A 20,601-nucleotide genomic window follows, 5' to 3' on the forward strand; every position below is an offset into this window, starting at 1 on the left:
CCTCCCTCCCTCCCTCCTTCCATAGTAATCTCCTGAGAATCTTTCGAGGATGAAAAATGCCGATTCTGACTCATAGGTCTGCACTTCTAAAAGCTCCCAGATGACACCGAGCCTGGGGCCACTCTGAGTAGCAGAATCTTCATCTTGTCCAAGAGCTGGTCAGCTGTCATCTACTTGATCCTGCATCCCTCCAAGGTGAAAAATAATGTGTCCTCTCTGAATGGTTCTCAGACAGCCGGACGGCCACTTCACCAGAAAGTGGAAGCTTGCAGGATGGAATGAAATGAATTTCACTCCCAGCCTTGTCTGCAACCTGCTGAGCTCTGCCGCCCAGTGACCCAGGACCAGACAGAAAGAGAAAGCAAGCATTTCTGCTCCTCCCTCCGCTGGCACCCGGGACATCCCCACACAGAGAGGTTTGTGCCCTCGGCCTCACTGAGCACCCCGTGACCAAAGCCTTCTGCGACGCCAGGAAGGTGGTCACTAGGATCTCAAGGCCAAGGACCATTCTGTTAGGGGTCTTTGCTATGGCCTAAGCCAATGGTCTTATTAAGCCAATGGTCTGCAAACTCATTAGTCAACAGAGCCAAATATCAACAGTACAACGACTGGAATTTCTTTGGAGAGCCAAATTTTTTAAACTTAAACTTCTAACACCACTTCTTCAAAATAGACTCTCCTAGGCAGTGGTATTTTGTGGAAGAGCCACACTCAAGGGGCCAAAGAGCCGCATGTGGCTTATGAGCAGCAGTTTGCTGACCACTGGTCTAAGCCCTTTGAGGTTCAAGGGTCTCTTTTTAGCTTGTGTATTGTTTTTGGACAAATCCAAATACTCTTCAATGGAATCCAATCCAGCCCTATTCAACTACCATCACCTCCTGCCATCACCCCCATAATCACCCAAATTACTGCCACCTCTCTCCCCTCTGCTGCTCCATCATCTCTACCTCCTCTGCCTCTAGCTCACACCCATACAGTGTTGTCACACCAACCTGGGGCTTAAGTACCATTGTCTCTGTTTAGAAGTATAGGGGACAGAGAAATTAAGTCCCGTGTCTGAGGACTCAGTGTTAGTAAGTGGCAGGGCAGGGACTAAATGTCACCTAACTCCAGAGCAAGTATTGTCCCCACTGCTCAGTGTTTCCTCTGACCCTCCAGTCCCTGCACCAGGCCTGTGGGTTTCACCCTGGCAGGGAGGGCCTGCTCTGTGGAGAGGTGCAGAGTCATCCGACCCTAGACACAGTGCTTACCCAGACAGGACGGAAACTCGGATCTCCCTGAGCCCAGGGGCCATGCCCATTGGGTTATGGTTGTGCTCTGTGACCACGCAGCAGGTTGAATAGGTCACTTCACTCTCAATTCAGTGGAGTGGATGGGGGAAGTGGCCAGTGATTCACCATCACTTCATAACTTAAGTCTGCGGAGTCAACCTTTGAAAGATATTTATTTGCTTTTAAAATCAACAACAACCTCCCTCACCCTGCCCCCATCCGGAGCCTGTGATGTGGGCAGAAAGACGCTAAGCCATAAAATATGGATAATAATGCCTTACATTGTTACAGCAATGCTCACTTTCAAAGAGCCCATAGATTTTATTTCATCTGAATTTTCCCAATGCCTCCTTTTAACGTCGGCAGTGCAGGTGTGATTATTCTTATTTTGTGGTCGGGAAAACGGAGGCTCACGGAGGTCAGGGGACTTGCTCACAGTCACAGACCCAGGTCCAGAAAGCAAACTGGCTGTCCCCAGTTCTATTGTCCTTTTGGTCCCGTGCACATGCTGCGGTGGTCCCCTGCCTTGAACACACAGGCCACCATCCGTAAGGATTCAGGTGCACTCTGCCCAAGCCCTGGCAGGCTTATTGCCAGTGACTGTCATTTCTTTTCTTATTTTATTTCCCCAAGTTGCAACTCTGGAAAAACATCTGAAGGTTAACCAACAAAGTGCTCTGAGAGCCGAGTTGGCATCCCAGTGAGGACAGGACATGGAACACCCAGGGGAGGGGCAGGAATGCTTTGAGAGGGAAGGGCACAGGTACCAGAAACCAGCAGACCCAAGGTCACACCCAGACACGGCGCATGTGGGGAGTAATGGGTAGGTGTGTGTTCCCCTCCCCGCCCCCCCCAGCAGGCCTGGAGGAGCCGGGTAGGAGGGGGGGAAGGAAAAGAGGGAGGCAGGAGGCAACCGGTCAGGTCCAGAGCCTGATTTTAAGAACCCAGACCCTGAATTCTGGAGAAGAATTGTTAGGGATTCAAGTCTGGCAACCAACAGTCTGGGCAGAAAAAAGTGTCTAGGCAAGATACCAAGAATACCAAGCATGGAGCCTGTCACTAAGTCAGGTCACATAAAGCAGAGGGTGTTTTTAGACGGCCTGTCCAAGACTGAACTAGGTGGGAGTGTTTAGGTTGGTCTGAGTCCACGGGGGACGGCAAGCAGGGGAGAGCCTGTAGGGGAAGAGCTAGGGCGTCGTTGGCAGACACGCTCGGTGTGGCTGTGTTTCCAAGCGGACATTCTCCACAGCACTGTTCCGTGCCTCGCTTCTGAGCGTGGCAGGAAGGATGCCGTGGGTTCAACAAAGATGGGAAATAGCAGATCCAATGAAGTGAAGCAGTTCCTTTAAGTCAGAGGTTGTCAGCACCTTTCAGATGCAAGCATGCCATGCTAATTTCCAGGTGAGAGCTACTGAGAGCAAAGTTTTTCAAACTTTTTGAGCTCCCTCCCACTGCACTTTTTTTTTTTTTTTTTGCCTGAGCACACATATTAACATCTCCTAGAGCTGTGGTGGGCAAACTGTGGCTTGTGAGCCACATGCGGCTCTTTGGCCCCTTGAGTGTGGCTCTTCCACAAAATACCATGTACAGTGCGAATGAAACTCTGTGGCCCATACGCAGAAATCGGTTTTCGGCCTGAGTGAGTTTATTTTGAAGAAGTGACATTCGAACACTCAAGGGGCCAAAGAGCAGCATGTGGCTTGCGAGCCGTGGTTTGCCGACCACTGTCCCAGAGCATAGTTTGGGAAACTCAGTCCCACTGTCCCTCAGCCAGGCCAAGAGTCATACCAGAGCCACCTTCTGCTTCCCACTCCTGGATCCTGGTCTTTTTTCCTCTTCAAGAGTGTGCTGGGCCCTGGCCGGTGTGGCTCAGTTGGTTGGGCATCATCTTATACAACCAAAAGGTTGCTGGTTTGATTCCCAGTCAGTTGGGGCGCATGCCCAGATTGCAGGCTTGATCCTGGTAGGGGGCAGCCGATCCACGAACGGCTTTCACATCAATGTTTCTCTCTTTCCCTCTCCCTTCCTTGCTCTCTAATAATCAATTGTAAAAACAATCTGTGGATTGACCCTGGCACTCTCACTCAAGTATCACATGTCACATTCCCAACACAGAGGTGTTGGAAGTGGCCCTTTGCTCAATCATTTACTTTCAACGTGCTGTGACAATTGTCCTCCAAGGTCACAGAGTTAGCAAGTAATAGAACTGGAACTGAAATCGGCCTGACAAGCTGTCAGAAAGAGCAACAAGGAAAATGGCGGAGCTGACAGTTTTCTGACAGTTGGGCTCCACATGGCCACATCATGAAATAAAAACAATGACGATCTAGTCAGGCCTGACGAGAAGATAAAACATTGACATTATCAAGAAGTCTATATTGAGTACCGATTTATATAACCCTCTCCCTAGTAATAATAAGCCCCTCCCTAAGGATGTATGTTGCATCCAGATATAAAGTAATGATATAAGATTATATGGATTAGCAAGACATTTGTTATGTGTCCACAAACCACCATGCGTTTTAAAAGCAATATTTGAAATCATAGGGTTCTGAAATCACCACCTCACAAAATTCTCTAAACTTAATGATAAATGTTTAACGGCCTTGTCTATCTTTTTAAAGTTGTCTTAGTAGAGAGGCAAAGAATTACATACCACAATGACTAAGATAAAACCAGGGAAATTATACACTATAAAAAAGAATAGGTACTTGTTTATACACACTGTTGGAAGATGCAGAGAAAACATTGCTATGTGTTAGAACAAATTATGAAACATCAGGTATCTGGTTATCCTATATAATAAAGAGGTAATATGCAAATAGACCATCACTCCAACACACAAAATGGCCACCCCCATGTGGACACAAGATGGCCAGCAGGGGAGGGCAGTTGAAGGCAACCAGGCCGGCAGGAGAGGGCAGTTAGGGGTGGGCGATCACGTTGGCAAGGGAGGGCAGTTAGGGGTGACTGGGCCTGCAGGGGAGGACAGTTAAAGGCGACCAGGCTGGCAGGGGAGGGAAGTTATGGGTGACCGGGCCATCAGGGGAGGGCAGTTGGGGGTGACCAGGCTGGCAAGGGAGGGCAATTGGGCCAGCAGTGGAGCAGTTAGGTGTCGGTTGATCAGGCTGGCAGCAGAGTGGTTAGGGGGTAATCAAGCTGGCAGGCAGAAGTGATTAGGGGCAATCAGGCAGGCAGGCAAGTGGTTGGGAGCCAGCAGTCCTGAATTGTGAGAGAGATGTCCAACTGCCCGTTTAGGCCCTATCCCACTGGGATCAGGCTTAAACGGGAAAGCAGACATCCCTTGAGGGGTCTCAAATTGGAAAGGGTGCAGGCTGGACTGAGGGACACCCCCCCCCCCCCCCGCCTTCCTGCCCCGTGCATAAATTTCGTGCATCAGGCCTCTAGTAATATAGATAAAAACTCCAGCATGTTCTAGCCTATGGTATCGGTTGGATTGTTTTAGTTATAAAATATACATACAGTAGCTGTGTGAATGTGTACCATCAAAAGAAAAATGTACCAGTGAAGATTTAGTTTCATCAGAAAATGTTTTCTTTAATAAAACCAATTCTTTGCAAAAACTGCGAAAGTGTACTCACCAATTGAAGAGTCGAATAAAAGGTTCCTTGGTAAGAATACAGATCTAGCACCGTCAATGAAAGTCTTTCATTTGCTGGTGAGCTATTGCTTCCAAGCCAGGAGTGCACAAAATACAGCAAGATATCTTCAATGCAGTAATTGTTACAAAAACAAGATTTCTGAGTATAATAGAATCCTTACAACATTTTTGTAATGAGATACAAGCAACGTGCTTATAACAACCATTAAGCTTGAGGATTAATTACACGTTTTTTATCAATAGTTTCCAAACTTGCTGACCCTTTCTAGTATGACAGCTGGTTGTCAGGATTATGTCACTTAGTACATACTAGAAAAACAAACAAAGAAAGCCTCACTTTGTGGAAAAGAAGGAATTGCTTTTTGAAACTAAGTTATATAGAGCAATGTGCAATGGTGCTTTTTAAACACAAAGGTTAGGGAGGAGATTGATTTTGAAAGCAGATGTTTGGGAATGTTGCCAGTGTTCTGTGATTCTGTAAAGACTCTCATATCTGTAAGTAAAAAGAAAACACGGAGAAGTACATTATAAAACCTGTTTTTAAAATCTCAAAGGGAAGAGTGTCAGTGGGGTTTGAGCCCCTTTGTGCAAAATGGGACACCTCCCAACGCGTTTGCTGAGAAGTAAAGGTTGAAGCCGGGGAGGAGGGCCTTTCATTAGTGACAGCTCAACAACCATCTTTGTGTAAATGAACGACAGTCATGATGTAGTTAACACAACCGACAAGGTACCTTCTGTTTGGAGCTACCCATGTTGGCAAGGAATCTTTTCCTTTTAACTGTGACAACTTTTGAAAGCAAGCATGTAAACAAAGTTAATAGGAAACCAGACCTAGGAATCCTTATCTTACAGAGCTTTAAATCAGACTTTAAACGATAGTGAAACACCTTCAATCAAAATGCTCTCTTCCCCCTCAAATATCATTACTATTTTAACAAGAGCAAAACTTCATTTCAGCGTGATTTAGTTCTTTAACAGCTTCTATTTTTGTAATGTCTTGTGATTTATATATCGGTACAGTTGTACATATATATATAATTTATAATAACTATATCTATATTGGGCTCTACATGCTAAAGCTTTTTGCTGATATAAGTGCTTTATCAAAACAACATGGCGAGCCCCACGGCAGACTGTGAAACTGTTGGGGATGACCTGCGTTGCCCTCAGCCATGTTTCCTGGTGGCTTACACAGGACACATGGTAATGAGGCTCAGCTCCGTCGGCTGATTGGCTGACTGATGGACAGAATGAATGAAGACACCTATTGGTCAAAGTGTTCTGCTATAGGAACAACCTAAATATAAACTTGGGGCAGTGTGTGTGTGTGTGTGTGGACTGAATAAATAAATAAGCATTTGGCTGAGTAACAAAAGGCTCCTTGGTTTTCTTATTTAATTTGATTGCTTGTCTGGATAGCATCAATAGTTGCTAAATGAATGGAGTGTCCACTCTGCCAGGTGGAGCTCTGTGCTGAGTGCTCCCGCATTCTCATGGCAGGCCTGTGGGATGAGACATAAACCATCGCCTGTGCTATTTTTCAGGCACCTGTGCCTCTCTCTAGATTAGGTGGGCTACCCTGGGGACAGGAAACCGCTCCTGTTTCCTTGTCTCCCAGGGGACTTTAGACCCAGAGAGATGCTGATCACGTCTCCTGCTGGGGAAAATGCGGTACAAAAATAGAAGCGGAAAAGAAAGGTTGAAATCGAACCTCCATACATAACGACATTATCTACTGGTCAGAGGAGATCTGCTCTGAGCTATTTTCCAATAAGTGGAAAAAAACAAAGCTGCCTTGCAGACCTCCCTTCGGGCACGGCCTCTGAGGTCCGCCACAGGGCTCAGGGCACCTTCCTCCTAGGGGGTTGACCGCCTTTGTCCACTCCTTTCCTCTCCCCCCAGAAGGGACATGGATTTGGTCGCTTAGCTTTGGAGAGTGCGGAGTACCCTGCTAGCGGTATTTGAAACTCAAATACCCAAACATGTCCATGTGGACTCTATTTAGCAGAGCCTCCATTTCCTCACCTCCCTTTCTTTTGCCCTTTCCCTCCCCCACTTCCTCTCCTGCTCCCCCAGCACCAGGGGAACGCTGATGGCAGATGCTTGTGGCTGGATGCTGCGCCAGGGCCAAGGGGGATGGACTCTGGGCCTCTCTGAGAGGCACACAGTGCCAGGACAGTGGACGCACGCTTACCTGACGAGTCTTCTGACCATGGCACAGAGATCCCGGCCTTCTTCAGCCAAAGCCCAGTGAGCTCTCGCCGCTGCTTCCAAGTTCCTTGTTGCTAAGGAGCTGGGCCTCCCCTGGCCAGCTCCCAGGAGGCTGGGTCTGGGCCAGCTGGATCCGGGGCCTGCCCTGAAGAGTGGGTCTCTGTCTCTTTGCCCAGGTCAACTTTGACTCACATTTACTTCACTTTGGTGGCTTTGTAATGAACACTTACAAGGATTTGTATGTGGCCCTTGAGAGTAGCTTTTCTACCGGACCAAGAAGGTGGGGATTTTTTTGGAAATGTCCTCTGGCTTCAGAGCCACGAAGAGCCCCCTGCGACTGGCCACTCAATAAATAAACGACCTAGTTTAGCTTGGTTCTTGTATAAGCCATCTTCCTTCATTCTTTGAACTTTAAAAATGTGATGAAATGTATGTATAGGAAAAGCCTGAAATATATACATGCATCAACTTAAAGGAAGTTACCAAGCAAGATCTTGTGAATCCAACATCTACGTTAGAAATAGCGATGCTGGTATCTTAGAACCTCCGCACATCCCCTCTCAAATGCAGTGCCCTCCTCCTCTCAAAGGCCACAACTTTACTGATTTTTATGGTAATTGTCACATTGGTTTCCTTTGCTACCTTCACTATCTAGCTCCTTTTTTAAAATGGAATCAGATTTCATGAAGTCTTTGTCAAACTTTCTTCTTTTAACATTAGATGTAAGATTCACCCAAGTTGATGAATGAAACTGTAGTGATTCATTTTCCACTGATGTCTACATGCTCCAGTGTGTTAAAATACCCCAAGGTATTTCCTAATCCACTCATGATGGACATTGAGTTAATCATTTTCAGTTTTTGTGATTTGTGAACACAGCCATGAATATGCTTGCACCCATCTCCCTAGAGCAGTCGTCGGCAAACCGCGGCTCGCAAGCCTCATGCGGCCCTTTGGCCCCTTGAGTGTGGCTCTTCCACAAAATACCACGGCCTGGGCGAGTCTATTTTGAAGAAGTGGCATTAGAAGAAGTTTGAGTTTAAAAAATTTGGCTTTCCAAAGAAATTTCAGTCGTTGTACTGTTGATATTTGGCTCTGTTGACTAATGAGTTTGCAGAACACTGCCTTAGAGAGACATATTTGCAAATGTTTCTCTGAGAACTATTAGCTGGGGATAGAAATACTGGCTGGTTGGTTCTTACTTCAGTTTTACTAATTTAAAAAAATATCCTGAGGTTTTGCATATTTTCTTAAAATTTTAAAAGACATGTTCTCTTGTTATTTTAAAAATAATTTAAAAAACCATTTTCTTAATTTTAAAAAGTTAAAAGCATGTCTTCATGTAATACAGAATGAACACATGTCAAAGACTTTTCAACTCAGTAATTAATGAGGGAATGATTAAGATGGTGAAGTTCGGTTCAAAGAAGAATCTGAGGAGTGGAGATTTGCAATTAGCTGGTTAAAGGAATGCTGAAATAATGTTGCTTACAGACACAGAACTGGTAACTGATACAACTAGCCTTCGGGTTATCTATCCCACTAGTCAGAAATCCACTAGTCAACATGCCTGAGCTCTAATCCAATCGTAAACAGCACAGCCTGACAGTGTATCCCAGATGACCGAAAAGCTCTTAATGAGCTTGTGGAGCGAGGGCACTGACAGGGCAGGTGGCGACTTTCCTGTCTTCATTCCAAGTTTTAGATGTTTTTTTCTTAACAACACTGACCTTTGTTTCCACGTTTGTGGTGAGGATCAAATGCAAAGATGCTGAAATGCTTTGTAAACTGTAAGGTGCCAAATGTAGTTTCATTATTATGGTTGTTTTACAAAGCCCCTTGAATAACCACTGATGTGGGAAGGAAGTATTGAATGCCCATCCTTTAAACTGTTGTTTTTATCCCAGTTCTTACAAAAAGACTGAAAAGACACAGAATCTGCTTTAGTTGCCCTGTCTGTAAGATTTTGAGCTAATAGTAGGGTGTACCTCCCTGGGCTTTGTGAGAACCGATGAGTAATGCAGACTTCCCGCTAAAAACAATGCCTGGTACACAGTGAGTACCCAGGAAATACTGCTTCACTAAATACCTACTGTTATCTCTCCCAAAGTTTAATCTTCTTTATCACCAATGTATTTGATTTCTAGAAGTTCTATTTGATTCTTAGTTCTTTCATAAATTTGCTTTTTTTTGGGGGGGGGGTGCCTTATTCTTGTCTCATGTTTTATATAAATCCCTCATCTTTAATCTTTCTAAACAAATGTATAGTCTGTCTTCAATTCTGTTGTAAGAAAGACTGTTACGTAAAATGTGGGTCTAATCTTGCCATTTGTTTTGTCTACTGATTCTCACAGGGATTGTATCTTCATTTTATTTTTCTAATTAAAAGATTTGCCTGCTGTTGAAACTCTACATAGATGCTAGTAAAATAAACCATAGTCCCTTCCATTAATTTTTAAAATAATAGCTTATTAACTAGAGATGACTTAGTTCTTTAATTGAAACAGAGGAACTCATGGTGCCATCCTAGCCTTGTGAAAACAATGTCCTCTTTTTTTAGACTTTTATTTTGTACCATGTTTATCTGCAGTTTGGCCCAATTCCCTGCTGGATCATCTGTTTTATGCTTTGGGATTTTCCCTTTCCCTGGACACTAGTTTTCATTTTGATGAATGTCCCATTATGCAGTGAAAGTATAGCTCAGGGCCAGTTACCTCTCTTCTGAGTCTTGGTTTTCTTCTCTGTAAAAAGGGGATGACAGTTCTGACTGGTTTGGCTCAGTGGATAGATCGTAGGCCTGCGGACTCAAGGGTCCCAGGTTTGATTCCGGTCAAGGGCATGTATCTTGGTTGCAGGCACATCCCCAGTAGGGAGTGTGCAGGAGGCAGTTGATTGATGTTTCTCTCTCATCGATGTTTCTAACTCTATCCCTCTCCCTTCCTCTCTGTGAAAAATCAATAATATATATTTAAAAAAGGGGGGATGACAATAGGGATATAGAAATTTTAATTATTGTGCACCATGATGCCTATCATAGTGTAAGCCCTCTGTCAGCTCTTATTGGTTTTATTTTTATTTTTACCAACTTTTTAAAAAACACTCTTTCTATATTTTTATGTTTTATTGATTTCAGAGAGGAAGGGAGAGGGAGAAAGGGATAGAAACATTGATGAGAGAGAAACATCCATTGGCTGCCTTCTGCACATCCCATACTGAGAATTGAGCCCACAACCCTGGGCATGTGCCCTGACCGGGAATTGAACTGTGACCTCCTGGTTCATAGGTCAACACTCAATTACTGAGCCATGCCAGCCAAGCTGTACCAACCTTATCCCAATTGCATTTATAGTCCCAAATCAAATGCAGCCTGATATTACAACCTTTATAACAACATAATCACTATTAACTCCTCACCCCCTCCATAGTGTCTCACTAACCCAACTCTCCCTGGCTTATCCATCCTCATTTTCTCTGGCTTTCTTGTTGTCTCCTAATCACATCTTTCCACTTAATGGAGTTTCCTCAGTCTCCACGAACCCTTTCTTTTTGGCCTCTAACTAAATCATCTCTCCACCCTAAAGAGCACAAAGTTCCATGTTCTTTATGAAGGTTCCTGACCAAATTTAATCCATACGAATCTTGTTTGCATTAAAAGAGCCTCTATGGAGAGGAACATGGACTGTAGCTTCCTCAGGATTTGTTGGCTTTGTTTGTGGTGTGGCTGTGGGTGTCATCCTAGTGAGACAGAACATTTTCCTACGGGTCAGGGACATGGCATGGGGTCAATGTGTGAATACTACCACCGGGTTCAAGTACGTACTCTCATGTGTTTTTACATTTTGGATTTTCAGCATATATTTGGTGGGAATTTGGGGCCTGGTCTGTGTCCCTTTAGAGAGTTCTCTTTGTTTCTGTCAAGTGCTCCTTGGTCACCAGCCTGGGACCACTGTTTGTTGTTCATTTTTCAGCCCCGGGGGCTCCTGGATTACTCAGGTAGTGTAAATTCCAACTCCAACTCAAGTGAGGGACTTGAGGTTAGGAATTCTGTGATTTCTTGAAATGGGAACTATTGGAGGTATAGAGACTTGAGGGCAAACTGGGGGTGTGTGGGGGGAAGATGAACTCTTAGATTTAATGGTTCTCTTTGTTGCTACACTGTGGTAAGCCAGGAGCACAAGTTATGATGAGGCAGTTTTTTAGGACGTGTGTGTCTTTGTCACTGTTTTTTGGTCCTTAGGAAGAAGTGGAGCAGGTATGCTATTCCCACTGGACAAACAGAAATTGAAGCTCAGAGAACACTGGGACAGGACTTAGGTCCTCCGGGGACTCTACCCTGTTTTGCAAAAGATGATGACCCTTCACGAGAGGAAGGCAGGCATTCTTCATCCATCCATCCATTACTGCCCCGTTCCCACACCTGTCTTCAGACCTCTCCACTTCCCCTGCAGTCTGAACACTATCTCAACTCTCCACAGAAGAGAAAAGAGCTCCTTTCCAGGTGTGCAGTATTTTAGAGCATTTTCACAGGCATTTCTTGTTTTCCAGCTGTGCTGCGAGGCAGGCAAAATGGGTTCTCTGAGTCCACTTTTATAGAGGAGGAATCTGAGAGACCGGGGCTCAGGCTGCTGATGGGGTTTGCTCTGTGGGCCACACATTCAGATGGTATAACTGGGGTTCTAACTCACATTCTTTGTCATCCCACACTATGTGATCGGAGATATATGAAGATATGCTTAGAAGGCAGATGATAATGGATTCATTTTGCTTGCTTTTTATTGAGGTGAAATTCACAGGACTTACAATTAACCTTTTTAAAGGAATAAGTCAGTAGCATTTACAATGCTGCGCAACCACCACTCTTAGTTTCAAAACTCATCCCCTCCCTGGGTTTTTGTGCAAAATCAAAGGAATGATCTGGGAAAGACATCCAGTCAGGGTCTTGCCATGGTAGGGCCTGGGTTGTCAGACTCTGTCTCTTTCTCAGCAACCTGGTAACGTAGAAAGAGGAAATCACTCCGAAATTTAGTCCCTGGAGTAAGCCAGGTTGAGGATATGTAAGGTGTTCATGTTCCAATCCTTTATCTTTTTTTAAATGGAATTTCAACATTGTCCTCTTTCAGGAAACTTTTGCCAAGGAACTCTTCCTAGTCTTGAGAGCAATCGGCTGTGTTTACCCGTCGTTGCCATAGCGCTGACTTGCACTGTCACAGAGCTTCTTGTCTCTTGAAGGAGTTTTGTCTTCTTGGCCAGGAACCTCACAGCCTTGGAGGTACCACAGTGCTCTGTGTTGCCCCGGGTCCAAAACAGGTGCACGGCAGGTATGTGTTGGACTGTAATGGATGGTGGCCAGCCAGCTCCCGAATTCTAGCCAGCACCTGCTGACCAGTGTCCTCCCCACACTCTAAGTAGTGGGTTTGGGCACTGAGGATCTGCTCCTCCAGTGCTGACTGGAGCCCGACAGGGGCCGGTCTGGCTCGGGTCGGCGATCACTTGGGCAGCACTGGCTGAGATGACACGAAAGGCTCTAGCTCCCACATCCTCATCACATGACAAGATGGAAGGCAAGAGCTTCAAGCAGGTTAACCCAAGAACAGAATGGCTTTGGCCTTCATTTAAATTCGCCAATTCCAGGAGCATTGGTCCCAGGCCTCGGTAAGTCAGGATGGTCCTTTTGGCTTCCTACGTCACCAGGTGTGGAAGCGCTCTGCGGTGGCTGAGGTAGAGGGCTGGGGAGGAGTGTGTGGCTGGGGCTTCTAGGATGAGCATCCATGCAGCTGGTGGGCCTACAAACTCACAGTGTTCAGGTTTATTGGAGGATCTTCCTTCTGGCGGCTTCTCATGGCTCTCCATGCCATCACCACGCCGACACCAACTGCAAGGCCACCTCCTGCTGCCACTGGCACGGCCCAGGGGAGCATGTTGGGGCCTTCTTCAGCCTGGCTTTGGAGTAGCTGACTATTCCTCAGGGTGTGGAGGTAAGGACTCTCCTGCGGAGGAGGAGAGGGTCAGGCGTTGGGGCCTCTGAAAACCATCTAGCTGCCCACCTTGGGCTCTTTGGGTCCCTGGCTGGAGATGCTACCACAGCCTTGCACATATCCCCAGCTCATGATCTGCAAAGCTCCTTCATCCCACTGGGCCCAGACCTTCCGGAGGAGGGTGTCCAAAGTGGTCAATACCCAGTTACAACCTCCTGTGTGTCTCACCAGCATCTCCCTCCTGTTGACCCCATTGTGGAAGATTGGGAACTGACAGTGGCCAATAAAAGTCTTGGGGGAGACCCCAACTCTTTCTTTTAGGCCACTGCTGGACAAATATTCCCATCCTCCCATCCAGGGGTGCTGGGGGAGCAGAGAAGGTCAGGGTGGAAGGACAGCTGGTTCTGCAGTCAACTGGAGAACCAAAATGAGAGGGACCGGGAGAGAAGGCGCTTGGGCCTGCCTTCCTGGGTCCCTTCCTCCCTTTCAGCGAACACGGAGTGCCTGTTGCGGGAGCCATGGCTGAGGGAGCTGTGCGAGTGCCTGAGAGCTAAGATATGACATCTCTCATTGCCCAGGTGGGAGATAAGACATGTTGAGAAGCGATCACATCACTGGAGCCTTTCGGTGTCTTAGGAGCAGTGTAAACACAAGAGAGACTAAGGCAGGTATGCAGGGACAGTAGGATGTAAAGACTAAGACAGGGCCTGGAGGATGTAAAGATTTTCCAAAGGCAGAGATGGGGGATGCGCCTCCAGAGGAGGCAGCAGTGAAAGCACAGACAGGGCAATTGTGGGGCTCGCCAGGGAACTGCTCTGTTTTCAGGAGCAGAGAGTGTTGAAGGTGACAGAACAATGTCTAAGGTGCCTTTCTTCCATGGACGGTTTCATGGAGGGAAGGGTTTCAAGTAGTCCTGACAATCCTGGCAGGCTGGTGTCTGCAGTGAACATGGGATGGATAGAGTGGGGAGAGGAGAGAGCTGGGGAGCAAGTTCGGGAGTTAGCCAGTGGTCCAGGTAAAGGCAGTAAGGCCTGGAAAAGGCAGTGGTGGGAAGGGAGGAGGTGGATTGTAGGCTCCCAGGGCAGACTTGGTGTCTTATTTCTCTCTGCCTCCCAACCCCCCAGCCCTAGTGGCATGCCTGGCTTGGGAGAGCTCCTCCACCTTGTTTAAGACAGAGCATGACTCAGACTCCTCAGGGTAGAGGGTGACTCAACCTTCCGCCAGTCCTGCCTGCCTCCCCTGAGTGCCTCTTCCTCCTTCAGTCAGGACCTCTTGCTTCCTCCTGCCCCTCACCCATGGCTGCCCCCACTCTGAGGAGCTGAAAGGTGCCTGGGACAGTGGGGAAAGGTGAGATGTGAGAATGGTGGCAGTGAAAGAAGTGTACGATGCCAAAGCCTCCCAGGGGATTTGTGTGTCTCCCGGTGGCTCTATCGCCCCCATCCCCACCCCAGACGCCTGTCCCATGCTGGACAGGTGGGACCGTTACTCACAGGAGAGGGGCACTTGAGTTTGGTTCGGCTGTAGGTGAAGTTGTTGGAGGTCGTCTTACGGCCCACTGGTTCCAGCTGAGGAGAGAAAGGAAATCCTGATTCCTCCAAAGCTGGGAGACCCCTCCTGAAAGAGTGGTCTCTCATACCAGACTCCTTCTCTTTCCAAAACTGAAACCAGCTATGAAGCAAGACCCACAGCAGATACCAGCAGCTCCGGGGCCAAAGCTGGACCTGACTCTCTCACAGAGTGACAGGCCCACCAGGGTGGGGCGGGGAGAGGACTGAGTCTGTGTCCTGGATTTACTGAGGCCCAAGAGAGACTGACTGGTCTAGAGGCCACACTGAGTGGAAGTCAGGGCCCAGCACCTCCATTTCCTGTTTTCCTTGTGGGTGGCTGTGATGGCAGACATTCTGCATTTTCTATTTGTAAAATGGTCATCCTCGTATTTACCAACTTCTTTTAAGTGTGTGGGGCTAGTCAACTTCAGGAAAACACATTGGTTACCATGACACCATGACTAGACTCAGCTTGTCAACCTTAAGAAATTGGGTTTTCTCACTTGAGCATCTTTGTATGTTTTCTTCATAGATAAAAAGGTTTACTCACAACATTTCTGTGGTTTAGAGAGGTTCTCCCAAATACGTTTGGCCCTAGGGCCCTCTGAGGAAGAGCCGCAAGCTGCTGGACCTCTTCCGCCCAGCACCTTCAGTCCCAAAAAGGATGAACACCGGTTCGAACTGTCCTGAACTTCTGGCCTCTACCATCTGATAATCTGTCCCTGCCTGTTCCTGACCTCAGCAGCTCCTGACTCCAGGTATTGCCTGTGAGGTAAGTGGAAGTACTCTGTGCCAGCTAATGACCACACCTGGCTCATGGTCTTGTTTTTGTGTTCACTTAAAGCCTTTATACCTGTTCCTTAGCAACACAGAGGAGGAAGGGCTGCTCTGGTGCCCACATGGTGACTGGACAGAGCACAGCAGGGTCATCCGCTGGGGTCCTGGCTCTGCTGATAACGGCCAGTATGAAGCTAGGCTGGCTCCTGAACTGTCCCAAGGTTAGGGGCAGGGCATTAAACTCTGTCCTGACAACTGCACATTGGGTTGTTGTGATCAGATGAGAAGATGAAATGAAAGCACGTGTGAGCAGGACGTGACTTACACGTATAAGAGAGCATTATTTCTACTTAGCACCATGGTAACAGAACCACCTGGTGAGAGATGAATACCGAAGGCCAGTTTGGATGATTCCCAATGATGTCCCAGGGACCCAGGAACCAAGTGGTGCCGAGGAAGGCAGTGATCATTTGGGTTTGATGATTGTATGAGTTTTTCCCTTTTTACGGGTTCCCTGCTATCAGAGCACAAACTATTCTATCTCCCATCATTTAACTGCCCTCCCCTGGATCCCACATCCCCTCTAGCGACCTTTGCCATTACTTCTCATATCCCTAGGGCGAGTTGTTTGTAATCACTGACTGGACTTCCTGGTCTTCCCTTTTCTCTGACACCCATTCCAATGGGTCTCCAGTCTCCTCACTTGGCTGAAGCTGTCAGTCACCAATGGCCTCTGCATTGCCAGGTCCAATGGTCACTTTATTGTGTGTGTGTCTACGTCTTATTTGACTTCTCAGCAGCATTTGTCAAAGTTGATGCCTCCCTTTCAAGCCACTCACTTCTCTGGTTCCCTGGAGATCATGCTCTGCTTGTTTCCTTCCTCCCTCCCCCTCTCTCATCTTCCTCTGTTGCTGGTATCAAAGGTTGGAATGAATGTCCTAGGGCTTGGCAGTTGGTCCTATACTCTTTTCCACCTATTCTTTCTCTAGGGCGCTCAGTTAAACCAGTGGTATTGAATACCACCTCTATGCTAATGATATCCATATTCCACCCCCCCCCCCCCCCGCCCAAATCTCCATCCCTGACCAACTCTCTGAGCTCCAGACTCAGATATTTAACAGCTCATCTGATAACACCAGGTGATTATCTGGAAGGCATCTCTAACTTACCACATCCAACAAAGAACTTGGAGTTTTCCCTCCCAAGCCTTCTTCCCTCTACCACCTCAACCACCCACTCCATTTCCTTAACCTCAGACTAAGGTTTCATCGCTACTCAACAGCCAGAGGGTAAGAGGGTTTATATGGCTGGAAAGCCATCCAAGGACTAGGCCCTGCTCACCTCTCTGACCCTTTCTCTCCCTCCAGTCACACTGGCCTTTATGTTCCTCAGAAGCTTCAAGCTCATCCCTGTCTCCAGGCCTGCACAGGTCCTACCTCCTCTGCCTGGAGCAGTCTGGCCCAGTCCTCTGCATGCCTGGCAGCCTCTCTCAGTTCACAGGTCTTCAGTGAGGCCTCACTTCTTCAGTGAGGCCTTCTTCTCACCCCCCTTTCCTCTCTGTCATAGTTCCCTGCTTTGCTTTTTCTTAAGCCCTGAATGTGGTCAGAAATTACCTTGTTCATTTGTTTATTTGTTATTTGTTCCTTCCCAAGGAGACTGTAGGCTCCATGAGATCAGGGCCATTATTTCTTTTTGATTGCTGTGTCCCCAGCACGCGGAACAGTGCCCATCACCTAGTGGTTGAGCGATTGGGTGGTGGAATGGAGATTGCAGTGGAGAAGTGCAGGGGCAGGAGGCATGGGCTGGCCACAGAAACAAGGCTGTTTTTCTAGAGTCCATTTTTCCCCACCAATGAAGAGCCAAATGACAGGTCTGGGCCAGGGTACAGTGGGGTTGGGTGGGCCTCTAGACTGCTCTGGGGATTCAGAGAAGACTTCCTGCGGGAGCTGGCACTGGAGTGGAGTGGTGAGGAGGGTAAGAAGCAGGTTGGAAGGGCAGTCCGGAGGAAGGGGTGAGTGATGGCAGACACACAGAGGCAGAGACAGCATGGCGGCGCAGGAAATTTCACTCCTTTTTAGACTGCCAAGTGCAAATCAGAGGGTGGCGGAGCGGCTGCCAGATAGGTTGACTGGGGTCAGGTCGCAGGTGGCCTGATGTTTGGTGCTAAGGGGCCAGGCCTCTCCTTCGGGGTGGGTGGACCTTGGAAATTTGAAAGCAGTGTCAGCTTTTCATTTCTGCAGACTACTGTGGTGAATAAATCTCAGGCGGTGGTTTGCAAACCCTGTATAATAATGCCACCTGGGGAGCTTTTAAAATATACTAAACCCAGGTGCCACCCAGACTAAGTCAGAATTTCTGGGAATGAGGCCCAGACGTTTTTCTTTTATTGTAAGCAAATTTTTCAATGAGGCTGACACACATATAGAAACAAGTACAAATCATAAGTGAGCAGGAATTATTACCAGAACCCTGGGCCCCTCTGCCTCCCTCATCCAGTATAATTCACCCCCAATGAGACTATATATTAATTGACTTGTTTTTGAAATATATGTGTGTTGTTGAAGTGTGTTTCTCTTAAGTGTAAGGTATTCCATTGTATGAAGGTGTCACAGTTTGTCCATTCTCCTGGTGGTGGACATGGGGACTATGAATAATGCTGCTGGGAAAAGTCTGTATGCAGCTGTGGTGGACCCATGCATTCCTTTCTGATGGGCACATGCCCAGGAGTGGAATTGTTGGGTCACAGGGAATCCATACGTTCAAAGTAGTTGCAGGCATATATTGTGTTTAAAGTCTCCAGAGGATTCTACTCTACAGCCAGAGCTCAGATTTGCTATTTTAAGGGCCATAAGCCTGGAGACAGCGATGCCATCATGAGGCTCGGCTATCACTCAGAGCCTGGGGAGATGCACATAGCAGGTGGGGAGGGCGGGGAGGAGATTTCAATACTGCTGGCTAGGCATCAGAAAAAAATAAGGAAAAGCTTTATAAGAAGACAAAAGAATAAAAAGGAGGAGAAAAACATTTCCTGGTATTGCTAATATTTCTGGCTTTGCAAACGTTCCGAACGAAGCCTAAATTGTTAAGAGAGGAGGTGCAGGAGATGATGAATCTAAAGGGTGTTTGCTGCACAGTAGGATACCTTGGGATCACCGGCCAAAGCTTGCAGACACTATGTCATAGGACTCTAATTATGAGACAGGAATTCACCGGGTACATATGAGCTTATCTGGTTGGGAGCGGGAAGGCCAGGTGGTGCTGTTTCCAGAACACTAGACAACTAAGACCTTTCTGATGGGCATATGCCCAGGAGTGGAATTGTTGGGTCACTGGTAGGGTACCTTGGGATCACCGGCCAACCCCTGCTCTGTCACTAACTGGCTGTGTGATCCTGGGCAAATGGCTTCGTGTCTCTGTGTTTTAGTTATAGAGCATTCTGGCCAGAGTACCTCTAAGAGTGCTATTTATTTATGTCACTCTACGGGGGAAATTCCAGTAAGAAAATACTCTGAAAAGTTGGTGTGATGCAATAGCTTTATAGCTGAGATGGCTTTGGATGAAAACACTGGACTGGATAATTATTTCCCAAAATTACACAGCAAAGGATACGTTATTCTTAGATGATTTTCGTCCAGTTTTACTTTGTTGTTTCTTAAATTAGAAGTATGGCTGGGACAATGACGGGCAGGGAGCCAAGGGCAGTCTTGTATCTTTATCTATATGGCTCCATGGCAGTGTGTACCTTTGTTTTCAGATAAAAACCCCTCCCAGTTTCCTTTATGTATAAAAACCTCCCACCTGGGTGAATAGGGAGAACTACTGAGCTGCTTTGGAAGAGGCCAGAAAGACATCCTTAATTCATGCAGAAAGAGACCAATGAGCTCTGTCATTTTTGAGTCATCAAGCCCCAGGAGACTCCTGGCATTAGGCAGGCTCAGAATGCCACCAGAAAATGCTGGGAAGGAAAGGCTAAGGGCTTAGAATTCTGGGCCCTTCTTGAAATCCCCTGACATCTCAGGAGAATAATTGCATAGAAATCCATTTCTTGGGAGCAGGGGCGGGGGTTTAAAAGGAATGAAGTTGTGTGACTCAGCCACTGAAAGACAATAGGACTTTGATTCATTTCTTTCATAGATTTTTGTTTTAGGCTGCACAAACTTGGATTAGAACAATGACCCTGTGGAGGTTGGGTGGGGAAGGAACTAAAAGATGTTGTGGTTGAAATTCAGAGTCCTGGGCTGAGAGTATGATGAAAGATTTAGGAGTGGGTAGAATGTGATGTCAACAGATGGGAAACAAAAAGTGGAGGAAGGCTGAGTCTGCAATGAAGCTAGCCAAGGATTCAACCGGCTTACGTGCTGTTCTGAGGTGAAGGGATGGTGTAGCTAAGGGAAAAGTCAATATTTTGAGTCAGCCGAGTGAGATACTGGACCCATTGGGTGAGTTGACAGGTGTGGGAATATTTGGACAGTGGTGGTTGGCAGGGACACGGTGGGCCTGAACGGCAGTAAAAGTAGCAGGAGTGCAGTCTGTTTAGTCACCATGGGAGAAATGAGGGAACATGCACGTGGGGGTGGAGATTGGGTTACTCACTGAGATTAAAGCAAAAGAAGCCAGAGGACTGGCAAGGCGTTTCATTGCCCTGTGCAGACGGAGCTGGTTGTCTAGTAGTGACTAGCAGGCTATGCAGGGCAGAGGCAAGGCCAGGGGTTCCTGTGGCCCCTGGGCTGTATGTTCATTGTATAATGTCCCCTTTGCCACCTTAAGAAAGGATGGGAACAGGTGACAACCTGGGAAAACAGGCCAGTGGCTCTTTTCTTTTTGCTGTTTAAAGAAATAAGAGTTGGGAATGTGTTGAGAGTGGAGTGATGGGGCTGACATTTGTTGAATGTTAATTATCTTGCTGAATGCTGTTTTCACATTACCTTCAATTTCTGAGATCTGTGCCATTTTCATTGTTTTTACAGATGATGATGAAACGGATGGCCAGAGAGAGAGAAAGATCATTTGCCCAAGGTCACACGGTAAGGGGTTGAAACTGTTGTTTTCATCTAGTCTACCTGATTACAAAATCATCCCCCCATAGTACTAGGGCGTTACCGATAGGATCATCTGATCTGTCAGGACAAATGCGTGTGCTACCCTCCTGAGCTTTGGGGAGAAAGGAGCTCTGACAGCCACTAGGCTTTTGTTGTCGA

The 20,601-nt window shown here is 47.0% G+C and overlaps 1 protein-coding gene and 1 long non-coding RNA gene across 2 annotated transcripts in view; one reads left to right on the forward strand and one right to left on the reverse strand.

Annotated features, from left to right (window-relative positions):
* The first annotated feature begins 363 nt into the window (after positions 1-363).
* LOC311630800 lies at positions 364-20,428 on the forward strand. Its single transcript, XR_014796460.1, has 3 exons — positions 364-416; positions 15,225-15,398; positions 20,371-20,428. It is a non-coding gene; the product is annotated as an uncharacterized lncRNA (long non-coding RNA).
* Positions 10,230-20,601, reverse strand: part of PLB1 (phospholipase B1) — an 87,849-nt gene continuing 77,477 nt past the window's right edge. The window contains exons 50-51 of the mRNA XM_084900207.1: positions 14,570-14,644; positions 10,230-13,091 (exon numbers count right to left, since the gene is read on the reverse strand). Coding sequence (XP_084756333.1) covers positions 12,888-13,091; positions 14,570-14,644 — 279 coding nt within the window. The 3' untranslated portion in view covers positions 10,230-12,887. The remainder of the gene's footprint in view (positions 13,092-14,569; positions 14,645-20,601) is intronic.

The sequence above is a fragment of the Pipistrellus hanaki genome, assembly GCF_964339955.1.
Source record: "Pipistrellus hanaki genome assembly, chromosome: 12".
NCBI classification, from domain to species: Eukaryota; Metazoa; Chordata; class Mammalia; order Chiroptera; family Vespertilionidae; genus Pipistrellus; species Pipistrellus hanaki.